The sequence below is a fragment of the Sebastes fasciatus genome, chromosome 14, assembly GCF_043250625.1.
Source record: "Sebastes fasciatus isolate fSebFas1 chromosome 14, fSebFas1.pri, whole genome shotgun sequence".
NCBI classification, from domain to species: Eukaryota; Metazoa; Chordata; class Actinopteri; order Perciformes; family Sebastidae; genus Sebastes; species Sebastes fasciatus.
In genome coordinates, this window is record NC_133808.1 from 25,532,004 (window position 1) to 25,545,729 (window position 13,726).

A 13,726-nucleotide genomic window follows, 5' to 3' on the forward strand; every position below is an offset into this window, starting at 1 on the left:
CAATCAACAGGGCTATCTTTAAAGGGTATTTGTTCAGCTTGTTCACATTCAAAAAGCTTCTTGGAAGAGTCTACTTTCATAAAGTCCCAACTTTTTTAATGCCTTACAGCTTAGATATTAGCAGTATTGAATGAAGTGCATATATTTGCAGCCGTAAAGGAGGAGATCTGACTTGGAGTGAAAAAAATCAGCTGCTCAACTTTACTCTTCAAAAATGGTAAAAATGGTACTTTGCTGCCATCCAGTGGTGAACTGACTAACACACATTAAAGACTGTTACCAGCTGGATGAATTTGTTTACAGCTCAGAGACCAACAGCTACAACACTGAGATAGTTCGTCCCCTAAGTAGGCTGTAGAGTGAAAATGTCCTTAGTTAAAAAGCCTCGATCGGTTAGTTTTTTTTTTTTTTTTTACTGTGTGACTTTGGTGAATCCAAACTAAACAAAGTCACACATGTAAAAAAACATTTTGAATACACAGGCTTCTGCTGAGTCAGTTGTTAATTCTACATTTCTGATACAGATACAAGAGCTTTACTTCTCACAGAGTAAGTGAATTTAAACAGGACTGAAAAATCTGATTATTATTATTTTTTTGTTCCAGGTCATTGTTTCATAGCTGGTTTAACAAAAAAAAAAAAAAATCACATCTGGTCCATCTGGACAGTAAATCAGATTGTTGGATAAATCCAACCTCCTTTGCAAGCAAATCGTTTCAACAATAAAATGAATGAACAACAATTGAATCCTACTGTAGCAAAGCTTTACTGAATCATGATCAGGTATTCCAGAAAAAAAGGTTCATATAAAATTGCATCTGAGACGTCACAATCTGTGTTGTTCCAGTCAGTTTGATCGGTAAAATGTTTCCAACTTTTACTGTGATTAGAAAACACCTCAATGCAGAAATCTTCTCAGTGTGTCGCAACATTACTGCCAACATCATTCTCAAAAAAATATATATAAATCTACTTCATATCTACAGCCAGCTGATGCCATTATACTGACAACACATTAGAACTGTACGCTACAACACTTTTGGACAACATGTAATATCTGAACACTGAGTAGTAGCATAAATAACTGTCGCGGCTAAGAAGATGTTGAAAAACAGTCAGCTTCCCTTGTTTAAGACAGATAATGAATAAACTACAGATATAACTTAAATGAGGATCCAGACTTAGTTATGTACGGGATAATTACAGTAGATAAAAAGTGTATCTTTTAAGAGTCAATGTGATATACTTCATTAATAACTCAATTCCACATGTACGTATAAAATCAGCTTTTAAGATACTTCACAGGTTTTCCTCCAGTTATGAACTATATCAGCAATTGAGAATTTAACAAGTGGTAAAGGTTTTCATAATGTGGCATCTCCAGCGATCTCCAATGAGACTATTTGAATACATTCATCTCCATAAGGCAGAGTCGTAGCTACAGCGTGTTAACACCAGGAGCCATGTTCAATAACAGGGTCAGATTACTGTCTAAAAGGAATTCAGATATCCAGTTAGGTAATCCAAAAACTGGGATCACAGTTAAATTTAAAAGGTTTCAACAGCAACTGAGCCGCCGCTTGTATTTACATCGACAATTAAAGACGTTAAAATTATTGTGAGTGAAACATTGTCACAGGTAGAGTCCGTGATTTCAACTGAAAACAAAGTGTAGAATCACATTTTAGACAACATTTTAAAACATAATCTTCAACTTAAAGGGATAGTTTGGGTGTTTTGAAGTGGGGTTGTATGAGGTACTTATCCAGTCAGTGTATTACCTACAGTAGATGACAGTCAGCACGCCTGCAGCTTGGAGAAACAGACAGGAGTACCGACACAGGAGCAAAGCAATGTACTGCTGTGGACGGGGCCGTCAGCAAAACCTATTTTAGCCACCTAAAAGAAAGGCCCACCTAAAAACATCTATATCGTTTAAATGTATGCTATATTTAGAATATTTTCTCAACTTTACCTTGCTGTCAGACAGCCCTTTTCAACGGGAAATTGAAGCTATTGTATCCATCTATGCTCTTGCCAAAGCAACCAGACTCAATTGAAAAAAAATAGTTTTTTTTTGTGAATCCAAACTAACCAAAATCGCACAATAACACAAACAAACAAATCGAGGCAGCGGTACACCAGCAACTCCCGTGTTCTATGAGGTAAAATTACTGTTTTTTTTCCAAAGGAGTTCGGTTGCTTTGGCAAGAGCATAGATAACGGCTTCACTTCCCCATATTCTAAATATAGCATACACTTAAACTGATATTGATTTTATTTAGGTGAGCCTTTTTTTAAGGTGGCTGAAATACGTTTTTCTGCCGGCCCCGTCCAAAGCAGAACATTGCTTTGCTTCCGTGCTGGTGCTCCTGTCTATTTCTCCAAACTGGGGGCGTGCCGACCGTCATCCACTGCAGGTAGTAACACTGGCTATGGATAAGTACCTCATACAACCCCACTTCAAAACACCCAAACTATCCTTTTAAAGTCATAAGGGTACACAAAGGAGCAGATCATCGAGGGTCCAAAAAGAGACAAGAGAACTAACTTTCATTATGTTCAATCCCTCAAAATGTGTGAATTTAAAAGTATTGCAATGAGCAAATTGAAACATTGAAAAAGACAAAAAAAAAAACAGGATAATAAAAACATCAAAGTGGTCATCTCTATCCGAAACAAAACTTATTTCAAGGTCCAGTGTTGCAAAAGTAATCCAGTGAAGTTTTCATATCCAGTGGCTGCCAACAGACGAGTTTCACATGTAGTATTGACTGGGTTTAAAAAAGGTTTGTAGTGTGCTACAAGGACAGTATCATATCCACGCTTCATCTCGTAAAGAGTCCAGGCGTTTTTTATCTCTTAGAATCCACATATCGAGTCACTGTCTTTCTTTTTTTTTTTTAATAGATTTCTCTTTTTAGTCCTTCACCCAGTGTACTTCAGCACAGCAGCGCTACATGCTGTGTGATCTGTGCGTGTACAGAAGAGCTCAGAGTAGCAGGGATCCAGTGGTGTGAATAACCAGGAATAAAACAGCATGATTAAAAAAAAAAAAAGGGGGAGGAAAGTAGCGCTAAAAGACACAACCTACCCTTTGAGTCATAAGCCTCATGCTTTTAACGTACCTACAGTGTCATGAGATTTTGTGCGTCAGTCCCAACACCAGACTTTCCATCACTTGTCATCTACAAGGAGATGGTGCTACTTATGAGAGACTGAGGTTTGGTTGACTGGATGGATTAACACAGGTCACTAACAGTGAACTCATACAGGAGATTCACAAGTTAGGTGTTCTTAAGAGGTTAATACTTGAGCTACATGTTTAACTGTTTTACAAAAACTAGGCTTTGTGTTGTGTTATCACAAAAAACTGTCATCATGTTCCTATTATTTTCCTGTGTTAGTTCAGTTTGTTTAAAATTGTGTGTTGTGGTGTTTGTAAGCTGCCTCTTCCCTGGTTCCAGTTTCCTCTTTTAGCCCTCCGTGTTCAGCACATCTCCAGCTTGCTTGTGTACGGATGGGTGAGGGGGTCGAGGGGGGTGAGGTGGGAAAGTAGTCAGGGAGACGAAGGTTGTGCTGGCTGCTCCTCGTTTCTCCATCAGAGCTCAGTGGTCAGGAGACCTCTGGGTTTGGCTCCATTCTCCGAGGCTGGCTGCTGACCCACAGTGCTGTGGGACAGAACGACTGCGTCAGAGATGGAGACTACTTTGCTGGTAAAAGCATTAAACATACACTTTCATGTTGACTGAGAAGTTATGAGCATGTCGGTCCTGAAAAATAATACTACTCTAAAAAGAATGGGGGTGCCTGGGTTAGCTCAGTTGGTAGAGCGGGCGTCCATGTATTAAGGCTTGGTCCTGACCGCGGCGGCCCGGGTTCGAATCCGGCCTGTGGCCCTTTCCGCATCCACTCTCTCTCTCTCCCCCCTTTCAAGACTCTATCCACTGTCCTGTCATAAAAATGGAAAAATGCCCCCAAAAAAATAACTTTAAAAAAAAAAAAAAAAAAGAATGAATCCCATCGCTGCATTCATTCAACATGTGAAAATACTATGATCAGGAACAGAGAGAAACTTTGACCAGTGGTGGAAGAAGTGCTCAGAAAGTAGCAATACCTTTGTGTAAAAAAGACTCGGTTACAAGTAAGTACAAGTCATACATTCAAAATCGTACTTAAGTAAAAGTACAAAAGCTGTGTTTTACAGACAGAAACAAGGCTGAAGAAGCCTAAAAGTGAGCTCTTAATTTCTCAAAGTAGCCAGACCAAGCAAGAATCAAACTCTTCATTGTTGGGATTTCAGCCAAAGAAGGGAGACATTTTCCTGCTCGACCAGCAGAGGTCAGCATACTACCAAGCTTGCTTTAAAAACAAGCTTTGAATCTCAAAGAGTTTTACCTGCTGGAGATGGTGTTACGTGTGTGAGCGAGGTGGGGGAGGACTGGGGTGAGAGCTGCTCCCCCATCTGCGGGGAGAAGAGGGTTGACCTTAGCGGGGTCAAGGTCGAGCAGGCCGTTAGTAAAGACGCCGGGAGGCTGCATTAGAAGGGGATGAGGGAGAAGGAAGGAAGGTCATTCTCTACGTAGCTTCTACATCAGCCAAAGTGAACAGCAACTATGCAGGTGGAAAATTAAACACTGAGCCTTGTGTCACCAGTTTCAGGACAATGGATAAAACAGTTAAATACACAAGAAGACCTTTTGAAACATTTCAGAAGAACCTGTAGGGTGCAGACAAAAGAGCCAGATAGACAGCTGAACAGGAGAAAAGTTAGACGGGTAAATACAGAGATTTATGACTCACAGCGGTTGTAGGAATGATCCAGCGAGGAGTGATGAGAGGTTTGGGCTGCTGCACTGGTGGGAACTGAAAGACCATCAGAATAATGTTGTCACACTATATTGACCATTTTAATTTATAGTGGTGCATTCAACCACCTCTGATCACTGATACAGGTTTACTTCAATAGATCCCTGCTAACCCACAGAACTATGTTACATCAAAATACCAAATTAAGTTTCCTTTTCAGTTCAGTTTCTCTCACATTTCTTTCTCCCATCATGTGAATGACAATCTGTTGTGAATATTTATCATCACTAACATTTAGAGCTAATAGAAATGCCAGTACACTAAAGCCTGTTAGTGTTGGAACCATGAAGACTTGGGTTTATCCTTTCTGAACGAGGGTGAATAAGTGATGTATTGTTGCAGTCCAGCTGGGTGGTTAGATTGAGTTTGTCTTGAGTCGAAGATCGGAGGTTTCCTCCCTGCAATGGCAAATCTTTCCTTCCTAGTATTCTCAAACAAGTCAATAAATCGTGTCCTTTCAAAAAGATGCTTACACAAATATATTTTTCAGGAATTGATTAAATTAAAAAGTTCTACTCATACGGTAGGACTGAGACATACCATAGGAGTTGGATCTGTGAAATCGATCAGGTTGTCAGACAGTGGGGCGGTGTGTTGCAGGTCAACTTCCTCAGCTTTAACCTGCAGGATGACACAAACACACCACACCACAACATGTAAACAAAGAAACCTACACAAATACTGAATCCTGTGTAAACAATGTGTTCACATCAACACAACTCTGTATCTAGATATAAACGACTCATTCTAAGCTAACAAAAACACAACGATTCTTATTTTCAGGGGATTATACACTAAAGGAAACATACTTATCAATACTTAATTCCATTTCTGCCAATAGATCCCCCTAAATGTTACACAGTGGTCCTTTCATGAGCTACCACATTAAACAGTGGAGCTCCTCACACAGTGTATTGTAGGTCCAATCAGTACAGTCAGGAATGTAGATCATCTGGTATAGTCACCTTTCAGTCCATCTTTAATAATAATAAAGTGTGTACCCTTTATGTGAGTCAGATCCAATGGATAATAGGATGTAAAATGGACCTGTACCCTCATAATAACACGTAATAAGTTCAATGTTATGAGTTACCTTTGGTGCCATGCCTTCGCTGGCAGATTCAGAGGGCATCTTGGGAACAGAGGGGTTCACATCTTCAGCGAGTCGCTCGGCACTGATGAACGGAAAAATTAATGAGCAAAGGACAGAGAATTTCAAGTTTCCTCACAGAAACATTAACAGAAATGTATTTCAAATTCTTCATCCTTGAGTGATATAAAAACATTTTTCTTTGGTATATTTTTCTTGTTCATATGATTTAAGAAACCCCTTTATTATCGGATCCCATCATGCAGCCCAAGGTGATGTCTTCAAATTACATGGTTCAACAGACCAAAACCTTAACATGTTTTTACACTGGTATTAAACATAGAAAAGCTTGCTAGATTAACGAGTTCAATTATTAATGGACTTTATTGATATTCTGTGATTGACAAATTGATGAATCAATGTATTGTTTCAGCCCACGTGAGTCTACGTTCTCCAGACTGTAGAAGATAAACAGCCTGGATAGTTGCGAGCGTTTACTGCATCAATGAGCCCGAGGCCAAACAGCCTTTGTGAATTGTCCGTTCAAGCGTCCGCGTGTGTGTCTGTATTTTTGTGTCACCCTTCTGTAAACACCTATTGAGCAGAGACGCCAGCAGTATCCAGGCAGAACTCTAGTCATGTGACTCAACACACCCAGACACACACAGATGCATGCACACTGCTTAAACATGCCAACAGATGTCAGCAAAGACCACTAAGAACAAGCAACACCTTTATCTCTGATGGATTATTGTGAATCGTGTTTTATATTTGTTTTATTTCCTGTTAGTGGGAATGCAGGCCTATATAGTTATACAGTAAAGATACAGGAACTGTGCAGTAAAGTTGACGCCACAAAGAAAAGCAGGTGGGCAATGTACTTTTAACTATTTTTTATCCTGTTATTCATTCATTCTTAAAATCTGAATGGTCTGAAAAGCCTGTTCTTTCTTCCTACTGTCAAGGTCCTGACAGCTGAAGTAGGTCAAGTGAACATGATCATTACATAAGGTGTTTAAAGTCATCGGCACAGTGACCTATATCAATTTACGGCATCCTAATTTGGGCAGTGTAATAATTAATCAATTTCAAACTTCTATATGATTTAAATAATAATACGCAAAGGATTTCATTAGAGCTGCATCGATTAATCGTTCAGTTGTCAACTATTAAATTAATCGCCAACTATTCTGATATTCGTTTAATCTGTTTGTGTAATTATTTAAGAAAAAAAAAGTAAAAATTCTGATTCCAGCTTCTTCACTGGGAATATTTTATGGTTTCTCTACTCTTCTATTACAGTAAACTGAATATCTTTGAGCTATGGACAAAACAAGACATTTGACAACTTAAAGTTAGATATAAGAGAGGAAAAAAACGGATATAATGTGTGTCTCCCTCCTCTCAGAAGGATTAGGAGTCTGCAGCTACTGCCAAAGATTCCCTCCTCCACTGATCCATTGTTTCTCTCATCTTCTTCAGCTACAGTGGGAATAAAGAATACATGTATACAGAATTTACCTGGTAGACAAATTACAGTGTGCAGTTTTTACTTTACTGACTGACCTGGCCCCTGCTGATGAGACCATCGAGGATTGCTTGAGCAGCTCCCAGGACTCTTGGATGTCGGGGCGACTGCTGACGGTCAGTGACGAGTCACTGCCCATTCGTCCGGTACGCACTTTCAACCTGGAAACAGACGGTACATGTTCTTGTTTTGTGCCAGGGATTTTGTGTTTCTACTTAATGTGCAATTCCTGCATAAAATATTCAAAGAAAAGAAAAAAAAGTGGCCCTCAAGATGAGATCAAATCAATACTTTTACACTGAGTATTATATCCTCACAATAATAAACAAATATAACATGATTCAAGTTTTGAATGGGGTACAGGGAAGGAAGGCATGGAGAAAATAGACGACATTTAAAATGGATTTTAATAAATTAGAACAGGAAAATATATATTATATATATTGTTTCAAACAGAAATCAAATGTGGCTCACTCTCCGCCTACCATCCCGAGCCGCTGACTGCCTCTGATACAGCGACAGGGATTTGCGTGACAATCTGTGGAGCCTTGCTTGTAAGAATGAGCTGCAGGTGATGTAATGTTTTCTGAGCTACGCTAATAATCCTCATGAATATTCAAGTAGTTGATCAGCTCCAGCAGCAGCAGGGAGAGCTAAGATTGGCTTAGACAATGTGTTGACAGTTGGCATGAGTCAGAAAGATGGAGGAGGAGGAAAAGGAGGGAGAAGGCCCAATTTCAAGACAATGGAGCACGAGTGACAATGGCTTCTCTCCTATCCGTGTGAGCTCTGTACTGACTGACTGTACCGTTTAAAACGGACGCTGAAAGAACTAAATAAACAAGACTTAGCAGAAACACATTCATTGTTTTCTTTATAATTTGTAACACTTGGAAGTTTAGTTTAATATCACATTTATAAATAAATAATGACTTATTCCAGTGTGCGGTCATACCTGGCAGAGGCTTCCTGCAAGTTACAGTTCTTATCTCCAACAACGACGACGTATTCCTCCAAAGATCCCTACACAGACGAACAGAGAGAGAGGTATACAGTATATGGATAGATAGAGGGACAGATAGACGGGTGGGTCACTAATACAGCCATGCATCTCCATCTCACTTAATAGCAGAATAACATCACAACTGTGACATTAACATGGATGTTTTCCACATTATGTATATACTGTAGCTGTGATGATTTAGACACTGAAGCCCACACTGTTAGGGCTTGAAAGGGTTGTTTTGACAGTCAAAAATCCTAGTCCCTGGCTCAATGCCATTATTTCAATTAATATACATGAAAAAATTCACTTTCCTAAACAAATTAGAAGCATCAAGAGTGCAATTATTTCACCCTCCCACCCCAACCTATCAAAAGGTTAATGAGTGGGAAAAAAGCATGGATCAATTTGCTCACTTTACTTTCACTGTTCACCACATTTACACTATCTGGAAGTCATTTTCCAAAGCTTTCTGCTATTCAATAAGTTGATATAATAATTTAGTTAACAATAATAACAGTTCTAGACATGTTCATTGACCTTTTATACCTTTCAAAGTACAATCACAATGGATGGAGTTTTGTGGTGTGTGTTCCTCACCTTGAGGGCAGCAGCCTCGGCTTGTGCTTTCAGGATGTTGCTCTTCAGACCAACTGGGGTGCACAGTGGAGTGACTACTGGACTACTGCCGGTACTGCTCAGACCACACTTCTCTGTGATCTTCACCACATCCTCCTGTTGGGAGCAGGGTCGGATGGGACACACAAACCCCATACAAAAAAATAGAGAAAAATATGGTCATTACTTCTGAACAAACTAATTACTCTATGCTGGAGATAAGACCTAAACAATGTGTTACCAGTCTTAATCTAGTTTCTTTTAGGTCCTGCGGTAAAAGCAGAAAATACTATATGAGCAAACACCCACCTGATTGTTCATGGCCATATTAACATTGATGTTATTTCTTGGAGTACCGAGATGCGGACTGCCCTCCAACTCCAGCTGCTTCAGACGAGCTGCTGCTTCTGCAAAGACAAAACGTAAAAAACCTTGAACTTAAACTTTATTTTAGTCGTCACATACATTACATACATGAAATTTAACCCATCCTAAGCATACAGGTGGACATGAAATACCTTGCCTATTACTGACTGTAAAGATCTCATAGCATAAAACCGTAGAGCAATCATTAATTGCGTTTCCTCTCCTCATCCCTCTGTGTGTGCAAATGTAGACGCACACTGCAGCGTTTTGAGGCTGATGCCTCCGTGCACTGTCTCTCTGGCTTCAAGCCTGTGTGTAATGCAGCCACTGGTCAAATCTATATTGTAAAATCAATTGCTTATTATTTAAGTAAACCTTAACTTAAGGGGTTTTGTGCAACCGGCCCCAGACTTCTAAAAACAGATTTCAAATATTTTCTCATTTCTGAGTAACAACATTTCTCATATATAATTTTCATTGTCACACTGAGTTCACTTTGTGGGTTGCTAGGTTTTCTGTAGCCTCACCAGCGAGGCAGAGAGGATCTTCCCCGGTGACACTGGGTGTGGCGTAGGCATTGCTTGGTCCGGCCTCGTCTGTAGCCGTCACCGCGGGAACGACAGGAGCCCTGAGGACGTCATCAATGCACGTCTCCATCAGGTCAGCAACCATGGACATACTAGAGACAGAAAGAAGGAGAAGAGGATGTAAAAGAAGCAGCAGATCAAGATGAAGGTGTAAAAATAATCATGTTTATATATAAAGAGAGAGGAGATAATTCAATTGTTAAATTACACAGCTGTAAAACTTACCTGCGGCATCCATAAGACATGAATGGACTCTGCAAAGATGTCAAAACTGGCCCATGATGATATGTCAGAGGATATTTTTAGAATAACTTCCCACAAACGACAACAAAAAAATATAATAGGATGTCCATTTAGGCCCCTGTATTTGGGAAAAATATCTGGAAGCCTCTGGCACAAGCAAACCATGTAGGTTCAGAGGTGCCCCGGGGTGTTTGGCAAGTATAGCCAGGCATCCACACTATTTAGAATTTAAAGAAAAAGTAATACAAGAAAGTCAAAGACAGTTACTGTTATTTCCACCAGAAAGATATGGGACCTGTGTGTCCAAAGAGGGAAGCTCTTAAAATAACCCTGCTGAAAAGAGGTAAAGAAGCATGATTCAGTTCATGGAAATAAGTCTTCCAAGCAAGCAATAACTTTTGTGGGAAAAAAAAACCTGTGGTGTAATATTCTAAGAATTTGAAGCGACCTGAAGCAAGAACATTTGATACGTGGATTTTGGTAGAAGCTCTTCCAGCAGCCTCGTAATTCCCTCATATTTCTGTAGCCTGAAGACACAGTGAAACATGAGGAAGTGTATATATTACTGTATAATACTGCCTGAGAGAACAGGAGCTAAAGCACAACACACACAAAGATGAAGAAGTAAAGAAAAATACAATGCTTCGTCTTAGGACTCAAACCAAATGTACGGAAACACTCCCACATGTTAAGTAATCCATGAAGGAAGCAGTGAGGATCCTCATGTGGGCTGTAAACACAATGCGTTGTATTGTATTTACACTGAAATGCGACACAGATTTCATTGGGAGATGATAAGAAGAAGCATTACAGTTACAGCTAACATCTTGTCATGTTCCATCCTAAAAGTAGCCTGGTGTATAGTATTCCTTTGTCACTGTGCTTCATAGTCAACAGCAACAATTTTACCAACCCACTAGTTTGTGGCTAGCGTTATTTTAAAGCATATTTATTATGTTTTTGACAGCTAAGGTAAAACTTCAGCGACAGCAAAAGAAGATACAAAATACTGACCAAAAGCCCAACAGCCTGGTAGTGCTTCTCTAACAGTGTGTATACTGTAGTGTGATAAAAGTGATGAAACACATGTAAAACTATATCTTGTGTATCAAGAGTAATCCTGTCTTTATTCTCTGAAATGATTTTAAACATACAGTTCAGAAAGATACACATCCTTTGGTCAAAGTTATGTTGTAAACATTCAACTAAAAAATAATATTAAGAAATCATCTTCATTGGTTGAACTGTACAAGGAACCGTTGTACAGTAGTGTATTCGAGGTGTAGGTACTGTAAGCATTCAGTGATTATCAGTTAAATCAACTATAAATATATGGGTCATTTCATAATAACCCTCCCAGCTGTCCCTAACACCACTGCAGCAGTGTTCACAAAACAAATAAACAGATAAACAATTTACATTCGATTTCGATTCACATTTTGATGGAACTATGCTTGTTGGATAACTCGCCAGAAGTTGGATGAGAAGGTCATTATCAATTTAATTTCGGAAAGCACATTGCTATCGAGTGAGAGACAATTTTGTTCCGCTCATTTTCTGTAACCAGTTGAGCATTAAAGCATGGTGGAATTAGCAAGCTAGCTAACTAATGGACAGCTGGCTACTTAGCTAGCGTGTTATTTCCTCTATGCTTTAATGCTACACTGGTAGTCCGTCCGGTCTCTTCCTGGCGAGCTGCGACCACACTTTACAGCCCCACTGACACGTTGTCACCATAACGACTAACAACAATCGACATTTTCTTTTGTACTAGTCAAATGACAGAAAACAGTTCAATGTCCGTTCTACTCCTTTTCTATTTCTATGGTCCAGGGTATGTTTAGGGACAAACAGCTAACTTTCAACAAAAGAAAAAAATGCATCTTCCAACATCGTGTTCAACACAAGAAACAATGTGCAAATATAACAGATTCAGATTTTTTTGACGGTGTGAAAGTAACTCTTTTCTCCTGCTTCTATTTTTTGGGCTAAGCTAGGCTAACGACCTTAGACAAATCTCTACAGAGAAGAGATAGATGTTGACCTTATTAAAGCTGCAACAATTAATTGAGTAGTTGTCAACTATCAAATTAATCGCCAACTATTTTGATAATCGATTAATCTGTTGGAGTAATTTTTTAAGAAAACAAAAAATATAAATTCTCTGATTCCAGCTTCTTAAATAGGAATATTTTCTGGTTTCTTTACTCCCCTATGACAGTAAACTGAATATCTTTGGGTTGTGGACAAAACAAGACATTTAAGGATTTCATTAGGAAATACTGAATGACCATGTGCACCATTTTCTGACATTTTATAGAGCAAACAACTAATCGATTAATTGAGAAAATAAGCAACAGATTAATCGACAATGAAGATAATCGTTAGTTGCAGCCCTAGACCTTCTCATCCAAATACTTTTTTGAAACAGAGCAGCAGATCCACGAAATGTGCAGAACAGATTAAATACGAAATAGATAAAATCATTTGATAGAACTAATTAATACAGCGACAGTGTAAAAAACAGAAAACTAATTTTGAGAGAATGACATTGGGAGCAGAAGAGGACTTAGTTAAACCCTCCAGGCAGAAACTGTGTGACTTATTGTTTCTTTGCTGAGTCGAGAGTGGAGTCGCATTCCTAAGCCTCACATTGATACCATCTCACCCCGGCTAGCCAGTTTCGCCATGAGGTCAAGAGTGAAGGACAGAGGAAGGAAACAAGAGAGGAGAGACAGAAAGAAAGTGTACAGTAAAAGGTAACAAAATGGAGAAAATGGGAGAGAAAAGAGGGGGAAAGGAGCTGATAACTTTTAAGAATTGTCACCGGAGCAAGGGTCGGGGATAAGTGGAGGGAACTGACTGAAACATTGAGAAGAAAAGGGCAGAATAAGTGTGATGGCAAGCTTGGAGAGGTGTCAGTCTGTTACCAGACGGATTATGTGATACTTGGAATATTTCTGTTAATAAGGCACGTCCGCATTCACACCAAATGTGTCCTTCCATGTGGTCCAGTCACTACCACAAATACCAGACGTTTTTTTTCATGGATGAGTCACTGTTGAGCCATTTCCATTTATTAGTGTGCTGTCCAATTCATGTCAGTACAGAGGGTGAGACCGTTGTCAGCTCCTCGGATCTGTCCCGACTCCTCGTGGGGAGCTTACATGAGCAGGAAGGGTGGAGGGAAGAGGAGACCTGAGGAGGACATGGTGGAAGGGGACAAACAGGAAGGGGGATGTAAAGACACAGGGAGTGAGTGAGTGAGGGGGAGTGTAGGTAAGTAAACTAAAAGCGAGACTAGCAGGGGAGAGGAAGGGAAGCATTGAATGAAAACAGCAAAGAGGAGAGGGAGATTGTATGCAAATGAATGAAGGAGAGAGATAACACAGAGAGACAGCTAGTTAAACAGGTATAAAGAA

The 13,726-nt window shown here is 39.6% G+C and overlaps 1 protein-coding gene across 2 annotated transcripts in view; it reads right to left on the reverse strand.

The window, feature by feature from the left end:
- Positions 1-747: 747 nt before the first annotated feature.
- The window catches only part of epb41l5 (erythrocyte membrane protein band 4.1 like 5), a 38,591-nt gene continuing 25,612 nt past the window's right edge, over positions 748-13,726 (reverse strand). Inside the window, exons 17-26 of one of the 2 annotated variants that reach the window (XM_074657509.1) lie at positions 10,002-10,153; positions 9,418-9,515; positions 9,091-9,225; positions 8,443-8,510; positions 7,526-7,648; positions 5,963-6,044; positions 5,410-5,490; positions 4,804-4,866; positions 4,399-4,535; positions 748-3,671 (exon numbers count right to left, since the gene is read on the reverse strand). In XM_074657509.1, the coding sequence (XP_074513610.1) occupies positions 3,602-3,671; positions 4,399-4,535; positions 4,804-4,866; positions 5,410-5,490; positions 5,963-6,044; positions 7,526-7,648; positions 8,443-8,510; positions 9,091-9,225; positions 9,418-9,515; positions 10,002-10,153 (1,009 nt within the window). In that variant the 3' untranslated portion in view covers positions 748-3,601. The remainder of the gene's footprint in view (positions 3,672-4,398; positions 4,536-4,803; positions 4,867-5,409; positions 5,491-5,962; positions 6,045-7,525; positions 7,649-8,442; positions 8,511-9,090; positions 9,226-9,417; positions 9,516-10,001; positions 10,154-13,726) is intronic. The other variant, XM_074657510.1, reaches the window with a different exon arrangement.